The 8,221-nt window shown below is 47.5% G+C and overlaps 1 protein-coding gene across 2 annotated transcripts; it reads right to left on the reverse strand.

Moving 5' to 3' along the window:
• Window positions 1-908: 908 nt before the first annotated feature.
• On the reverse strand, window positions 909-7,550 carry MAGED1 (MAGE family member D1). 2 transcript variants are annotated; one of them, XM_056128617.1, is made up of 13 exons: window positions 7,402-7,550; window positions 6,801-6,874; window positions 5,376-6,083; window positions 4,047-4,715; window positions 3,868-3,931; window positions 3,578-3,657; window positions 3,327-3,418; window positions 3,043-3,122; window positions 2,909-2,951; window positions 2,583-2,645; window positions 1,921-2,035; window positions 1,299-1,684; window positions 909-1,116 (listed from the first exon to the last, which is right to left on the reverse strand). In XM_056128617.1, the coding sequence occupies exons 2-12, from the start codon at window positions 6,843-6,845 to the stop codon at window positions 1,307-1,309; spliced, it is 2,337 nt and encodes a 778-aa protein (XP_055984592.1). In that variant the 5' UTR covers window positions 6,846-6,874; window positions 7,402-7,550; the 3' UTR covers window positions 909-1,116; window positions 1,299-1,306. The 2 variants fall into 2 exon arrangements, with proteins under 2 accessions (XP_055984592.1, XP_055984593.1); XM_056128618.1 differs by having other exon boundaries at window positions 5,940-6,083; window positions 7,402-7,549.
• Between the last annotated feature and the right edge of the window lie 671 nt (window positions 7,551-8,221).

The raw sequence follows: 8,221 nt of genomic DNA on the forward strand, positions 1-8,221 counted from the left end.
TTTGCAGAGTGTGAAGAGGGATTGTGAATACCTTCTAGGACAGATTCTGGGGCAGCACTGCCAGTCAGGAGTTGGTTGCCTATGGGTGAATTTATTCATAGATAATGTGGGAATGAGCTCTTTCTCACAGAGGAAGCTTTAGTATTCACATGTACCTGACTCATTGTTCTGTACTCCCTCTCCCAGACCTGAAATTACTTTCTTTTTCACATGGGCAATGCAACTTGAGTCCCAGGAACCTATCTGTAAAAACAATTCTCACCCCTTTAACCACACAATGGACCTTGTAATTTCCTAGAGTTCTACCTCCTCTGCTTTTTAATGCAACCTTCCCATGACTTTCACTCATTCTCATTAGCCCAGTTCTTCCAATGTAACAGACTCTATGTAACCATAAAGAAAAGTAGCATACATAAAAACCATATGTATGTATGTACATAGTGATTAATTTAATTTGTATTTAATCAACTATAAAGTAAAAGTAAAGTAAAGGCCCTCCCGTTGATCATCGATTTGCTCGAGCGGGCCCAGTAACGTCTCCATTGGAGACTTTGTTGTTACTGTGTTTGGCATACCGAATACGTCACGGGGGGCTTGCCAGGCTCTGCCGTGCGGGCGAGATACTCTCGGTAGCTTGCCGGGCTCTCCGAGAGGGGCGAAGGAATCGAACTCAGGTCGGCCATGTTGGCTGCATGCAAGGCAAATGCCCTACAGCTGTGCTATCGCTCCAGCCCCTATACTACTTCTTAAACCTGTTGAGTTCACTGATCTCTCCTTAGTTTTCCAATTTATTAAATCTACTCAAATTTCAAATTGCTGAAAGCTGATCTGTCCCTCGGGCTAGAGACCTATCTCTCCCATATAAACGTGGTGATCTCTTCCCAAACATGAAAAGGGAGGACATCTAATTCACTTTGCAGATTCAATGTTTATTTTTGATACGAAACCTTGACAGCACACAAGAGGGGGAAGCAATAGACAAGGAACAGCAAATAGATTTATCTTGCATGCCACTTTGAGTCAACAGGATGTGGCTCTCTAGATAGCTGTGTTCAGAAGGAATTTGAGGCCTCAGCCTCACTCAGGGGAAAGACTATTGCAACTGATTAGCAATATCTGTGAACATAAGAAAGAAAAATATTTTTATATCAGTAATGGTAATACGGAATAGTAAGTGCTTCCTCCTACTTTCCTCTTTTCCCCACTAGATTCTGAGGATTCCTGGCTTGTGCACATAAATACATTGCCATGAACCCTCTCAATGATTCTAAAAGCCCAATTTGAAGTAATATACCTACCTAGCATCTCACTCAACCCAGAAGAAACCAATGGCACCAAAGTTGGCAGCAAAGTTAGCACTGGCTGTGCTACTAGGGCCAACTATGGGGCCAGCGAAGGTCTGTGGAAACCTGGAGCGGGCATTCTGGTGGTATCTGGCCCAGAAGGTAAATGGGATTCGGGCCCAGGGATCTCCAAATTCTCCTTCCTCGTCCCAGGTCAGCAGCTCAAACTCAATGTCATCCCAGCTCCAAGGCCCAGATACAGCCTCATCTCCAATTCCCATTCGGGTTCTCGCCTCAGCCCGGGCCTCAGCCTCAGCTGCAGCAGCATCCAGAGCATCCAAGGCCTCATCTGCAGCCTCCATGAACTGTGCAGTCCAGTCGCGAGGGTCTCTCTTCTGAACCTGAAAGGAAGAGGAAATAAAACGAAATCCATAATAGTATGTTAATATTTATTGAGCACCTAACCCATATATAGTGCCCTCCTTTGTGCTAGTTTTTTACATAAGTATCACCTGTAATGTGGCACCTAAGTGCCGCACATAGTGTGAAATACCTACATATATTCCAGCTTTGTGCTTTTCCCAGTCAGTCTCACCTCATCTTTCAACCTATCAAGTCTGAAGAACTTCCTTATTACCTCTGCAATGAATCTCAGCACTTTCATCTTGCTAGTCTCATGGTAGGAACGGAGACCCCAGAGAAACTCATACTCAGGAGGGTTACTGTTGGGTACTCGTCTATAATCCAGATACCTTAGGAAGAGCAAAAAGTTTTCTGTTTCTAACCAGTAAGACAGGTAATAAATCAGTGAATAATATTTTTATATTTTCAAATCTCAGTCTACCAGCTCAGTCCCAAATACAGAGTAATTACCCTTTGTATTAACCACAGTTTCGAACCCCAGAGCCAGTGCTTCTATACAAAACAGTCATTTAGACCTGCAGGAGAGACATGTGTCGTGTTACAGAAAGGAGAACACATCACATCACTTCCTTAGTTCCAGCCCAAGCTGTACATACTTATAATCTTGTCAGTGAGCCACAGATAGGCCATGTAACTATCATTACGTGAAAGTATAAAGGTCGCAGCCAGGCTCAGCCTTAGAAATCTCTACCGTAAGGATGGTGGACAGATTTCCATTGAGAGATAAGAATAATGAAGACTAAACATGATATTTAGTACTCATGGTACATATGCTGTTTTTTATATACAGGAATAGGTATAGTGTAAGAAATGAGTGTGAGGAGGGCTTTCTGGGAACTCCTGAGGACCAGACAAAGCCCCTTAAGCAACACTTACTTTTGCTTAACAAACTCGTAAGTGAGAAGTTTCCTCAGATCTCCAAGGAGGGGATGTCTCACCCTGATAGTAAAAAGAAAAACCATAGTCAGTGACAGTAACATTCCCCAAAGTGAGAAAAATAAAAAAAGAGCTTTTCCAGCAGAGATAAGAGATGAGAGAAGAGGCAAAGATTTTAGGACTATTTTCTCCCCTCCATCCAGTTCACATACTTGGGCTCTGTTATTTCCCCCAAATTAATTACCCAAGATCATCAGGCTGATGCAATCCTGGGACCATCCTCTGTTGCCAAAGGATAATATAAACAGATAAAAGCCCAATCATACCCAGGACGCAGTCCCATCTTGCGTAGTGCCTCCCAGAGGACAGCTGCAGCGGGAAGCAAGGAGAAACAAGAGAAGGAAAATGAGCATGGAAATCAGGCTGAAGCCAACTTCCAGCTGCAGGTTTAGCGACTCACCTTCACTGGCACGGTTGCCATTCATGAATATAACACCCAAAATCACCAAGAGGAGACCCAACTTGGGTGTGTCTTTGGTCCTAAAGAAGTACAAAAAATATATTTTAAATAGCCATTTGTATGAGACACCAAGCTAGCTTAGTCCTCTGCTAGGAAGTAATTCAATCCCAGTACTGCCCATGATCTGCTGTGCTCTAAATCATAGAACATGACCTGAATAAAACTCCCAGAGCGGGTAATCTATCCCTGAGAAAGGCAAGGCTCAACCCGCTTGCCCATCTTACGTTCCCAGTATGCCAGCCAGGGACTCTGGGGTACTGATCAGAATGTACAGGTGTTCTTCCTTGTCAATTTCCTTCAGCTGAATTCCAAATTTCTATAGGGAAAAGATAATAGACTACTAAATTACAATATAATTCACATATTATCCATACTCAGTTGCTCTCCTCCCCATGAGACTGCCCCCAAATGCCCCATAAATCTTTACAGCTGAAACTTCCACCAAAAACTCTGTCTCCCAGTAGTGCTGTCTCACCTTTTCCAGGACAAAACATGCACGTTCAATGATTTCTGGGTAAACATCAGCATATTCACGAATGATATCCCTCAGCATTTCTGTAAGAAGAGAGAGCCTAAGATGAACAGAAACCACAGAGCTACAGCACCTTTGTCAGCTCTGCCATGTGAGGCACAGAGTCCTTAAGAATGCCAAAGAATCAGCCATGAAGAAGACTGAAGGAGATGCAACATATATGCTAAGAGTTGCACACAACACAAGGAATAAAGGGAAGGGCAGAACTCTGGGAGATGGCATTGGGTGCCTACCTGAGCGCTTGATGGGCACCTTTGTATAATCTTTAAGCATCAGGTACTTGACCAACTTATTTGCCTGAAAGTGGAGAAAGGTAAATCACTAAAGTTAGATATTTGTCAAAAACTTGGCTGACTTACAACTGGAATGATGACAAAGATGAGAGGGGAAAAGCTACTGGAATATTTCTTACTCTTTCCTGAAGAAGGGTCACATCTCGGGGCTGTGAGGCACCCATATTCTGTGAGGCACGATTGTTGGGAGAGGGGCGCAGATTTGGTGAGGGTCGCAGATTCTGCCAGTCTGGTGGAATTGGCCAATCAGTGGGGATCCAGTCAGGTGGCAGTGGCCAGTCGATGGGTAATGGCCAGTCAGGCGGTAGTGGCCAGTCAGGCGGCAGCAGCCAGTCGGGAGGGCCCTGCCAATCTGGAGGACCCTGCCAGCCAGGAGGGGTTTGCCATCCAGGTGGTGTCTGCCATCCAGCTGGATTTTGCCAAGCCAGTGGGTTTGGCCAGACAACAGGGCCAGGCCAGACAATGGGGTTAGGCCAGATCACCGGATTCTGCCAGATCACTGGGTTAGGCCAGATCACTGGGTTCTGCCAAGTAACTGGGTTTTGCCAGGCTGGTTGGGTCTGCCTAGCAGGGGGATTCTGACGTGCTGGTGGGGTCTGCCTGGCAGTCTGGTTCTGCCAGCCTGATGGGTTCTGCCAAGCCAAAGGGGTTTGCCAAAGAACATTGGGGGGTGCGCCAGGTGGATTCTGAGTGGTTATTGGAACCGGTGCAGACCTCCAGGTCCCTGTAGATAGTGGGGCCCGCCTCTGATCCCCACTGTTGTTATCTTCCACATTCAAGTTATTAATCTGCATCATCAAAGAGAAGGAATGTCATCCATCACTCAATTCTGCATCCTTACCCTGTCTCTTCCAAGAAGGCTCCCCTAAAACCTTCACCTGCATAGTAGCCTGGTCCACTAGCTAAAGGTCACCCTGACCTGGGCTTGTCTCTCACTGCTGTTCAGGCTTGAGCTCCAATTCTGAAACAGGCCAAGAAACACCCCAACCAAGGGTGGGGTCATAAGATTCTCTCCCTTGCTATATCCACCATAGGCACTGCTTGTGCTTGTGCCACCCTGGATAAATCACTCAAGTCACTTCGACTCTCTGGGTTTTACGTTTCCTTCTCTTTTAGCTGACACTTTAATTTCGAGCTGGTATGATGTACCTTGGAGATTTAGATATAGATAACCCATGTGAATGTGCTTCACCTAAGACCTACCACAACACAATTACCATAAAATCTGAAAATAAATTATATACAGGTTGAATGTATTCATGTCTCTCCCCATCACTCTATATACACTCAGAGGGTTGAAATGCTCACATTCAACTTATCAACCCCTGCAACCCAGCTGCATAAGATAAATGTATGTAGATATCTATACACCTACACTTTTTTGTTTAGGAAAAATGAATCTGAGAAGGTGAGAACCCAAAACGAAATATAACTACCAGGGATCTCACCTTGCGGGTCCTCTTGCCCCGAATTATAGTCCTGGACTCCAGATTTTGAGCTTGGGAACCATCTGTTGGTGTCTGTGCAGTTGCACCATCAGATTCAGAGACACCCGGGTCAGTCTCTATGTCAGCTTGGGAAGAGATCATCTTGCCCTGGTTAATAATCTGGGCCTGGGCATCAGCAATTGGGACTTTAGAGGAATCATTCCAAGCCTCGAAGGCTGTCTTGGGCTGAGTATTGGCCATCTCACTGGCACTGAGAGATGAAGAGAAATTATAGGTGGCACTTGGGCCCACCATAGTAGTAGCATTCTGAACCTTAAAAGGAATTTCAGACTTATTGATAGTTAACTCATTGGAAGTTGCTGCCTGGGAAAAATCATAGGCAGCACTGGCATTTTGATACTTAAATGCTGCTTTAGGTGGGATATTGGGCATCTCCTTGGCATGGAGAGCCTGAGAGAAATCACAGGCACCGTTCGGGCCTTTTGTGATGGCATTCTGAGCCTTAAAGGCTGTCTTGGGCCTAGCATCAGCTGTTGAAACCTGAATATCAGCCATCTCACAGACCGTTGGGGGTTGTGCACTCTGGGGACTAGCATTCTGCCGGCTGGCAGCTGCTGTGGCCTGGTTGGTAGGTGGAGCCTCTGAGATCTGGATGGCCTCCATCAGGGTCTGCATAAGCAAGGCGCTGTCTTCTACGGAGGCCTCAGCCTGCAAACACAGGGGGGTAAATTAAATCTCTGGACCTCCTGAACAGACACTTGAAACAAAGGGTGGGGAGAACAGCAGAGGGTTAAATATAGGCACGTGATTGGGTGCAAATGGTAGCTGATGCAGATCTAAATTGCCAGGAGAGTATAAGGAAGGCATAATGGTAATAAGTCTAACAAATTGTGTGCTGGTAGCAGAGTGGAGCAGAAGCTAAAGGAGGAGTGGGGTGGAATGAGAAGTGCGTGGACCATAACTGGGGGAGAAGTGTAACGTGAAGAGTGAGGTCAGAGGCCAAGCTTAGGGAGTGCATGGTGCAGCAGGAGCTTGGAAGGGGGCGGGTCCGGGAATTGAGAATGAGAAGAGTCTTAGGGGTGGGAAATGGGAGGAGAGATGAGGAGGAGGCGAGCAGGTGGGGGAAGGGAGGCCAGCCAACTGCTATACAAGCATCAGGACTATGGTGGGGGGGATGGTTCTTTACCAACCCGCATTCTCTGGGCATAATGCCCTATTAACAGAGTCTCCCCTTTCTCTGAGCAGGAACTGATAGCAGAAAAGGGACGCTCCCACCCCGCCCACGCACACATAAACCATGGTAATTTAAAAGACGACACTCTAGGCACAAGGAGAGCAAAATCGGATCCAGACTTTCTGGCAGCTGAAGGAGCCCAGGAGGAGCAGACGACTGAGGAATTGGTGGGGTGGGGGTGGATATCTCACCTGGAAGCCGAGGAGGCCCGCACCACAGTTCATGTTCTGAGCCATGGATCCAGTCCCTCTGGCAAGAGCAGAGCCTGGTTGGGGTGGGGGGGGAGGAGGAGTTGGGGTTACACCAGAGGGCAAATACGCAGGACCGAATTTAGGAGGAGAGGGTGCTGAGGGCTGATTGTGGGGGCGGATACGGTGCTGAATATGAAAACCGGCTGACCATATAGTGGTGGGGAAAGTGAATGGGAGGTCCGAGTGGCGATCCTGAGGATGTGACGAAGACAAGCTTCAAACTGGGGTTCAGAAAGGAGAATTCGGGGGATTGGGATGGGATTTGGGCTTGGGTAATTAAACGGAGATTTCCAATAAGGAGGACTCGTATAACAAACAGTACAAACCGAAGTCGAGAAATCTACAGAGAATTTGCAGAATGGAAGGGACTGGACGGGTTTAGAGGGCGAACAGGGTTTTGAATAAGGGAGAATCGGGTAAGGGGTGTGAATCAGGGTTTGGGTAGTGGAAAGGGAATCAGAATCTGGGGTAAAGGGAACGGAATGAAAAATGAGGAGCCCGCACCAGGGGGCAGATGCCCTGTCTGGGGGCTGATTCTCACCTTGCCTCAGGCCCCAACCCCAACCCCCTCGTAGCCTCCCTTCTTCACGACTCAGAGGATCGGTTTTGCTGCTCTCGCTTCTCAGCAGCCGCACCCTCTCCTTGTCCAGGACAAAATGCCAGCGCGGCAGCTAGATCGACTCCGCCTCTTTGCCCAACATACCGCCCACCATCTCAGATAGCTATGCGCATGCGCAAGACGCGACAGACGAAGTCGAATCCCGCCCCCTTCCCCAACAAAAGCCTCGTTCAGAATAAATGACGCGCATGTGTACTGGGAGTCAGTCCCGCCTCTTTACCAACACCCCACCCCACCACCAACCAGGTCGCTAGTATACAGCAGTCCCTCCTCTCCTTCGATATCCCCTCCTCCCTAAACAGATATGCTAGAACTCTAGGTCCCACCCCTTGCCCCCTACTTTTTTCCCCCCCGCAATGCGGAATTCTGTCCTTCCCCTCTCAGGGTCCCTTCATGTCAGGTCGGCAAGCATCTCCACCCCCTTGCCTAGCAACAAGCGGATAGCTCTTCAGGCAGTCGCTGTGTGGGGTCTATAATTGCAACAAGTGCTAGTCTCCAGCTAAGCTCCAGTATTTTGGGACCCAGCAAGAGCAATGGCCAGAAAGCCTGTTGAAGAGAAAAATGGTGATGAGAGAAAAGTCTTGACGAGAAAAAGGTCTGTGCCGATTATACAACCCCAAAGCCCCAACAGCTCTCAGACTTAAAACATTTGTGCAGCTCCAGCCATGAGTGTGGAGGTGGGGAAAGTTTATCGCACAGCTTGTATCTCAGCACGATCTGTACTGGGCTTGTTTTCCTCTCC

The sequence above is a fragment of the Sorex fumeus genome, unplaced genomic scaffold, assembly GCF_029834395.1.
Source record: "Sorex fumeus unplaced genomic scaffold, SorFum_2.1 ptg000065l, whole genome shotgun sequence".
NCBI classification, from domain to species: domain Eukaryota; kingdom Metazoa; phylum Chordata; class Mammalia; order Eulipotyphla; family Soricidae; genus Sorex; species Sorex fumeus.

Excerpts from the sequence above, each read along its gene's own strand:
- MAGED1 (XM_056128617.1), bottom strand. The coding sequence starts at position 6,845 with ATGGCTCAGAACATGAACTGTGGTGCGGGCCTCCTCGGCTTCCAG. Across the intron at positions 3,932-4,046 it reads TGACCCTTCTTCAGGAAAGA|GCAAATAAGTTGGTCAAGTA; the intron begins GTAAGAAATATT and ends CTCCACTTTCAG. Across the intron at positions 3,123-3,326 it reads CTGGCTGGCATACTGGGAAC|GACCAAAGACACACCCAAGT; the intron begins GTAAGATGGGCA and ends GTACTTCTTTAG.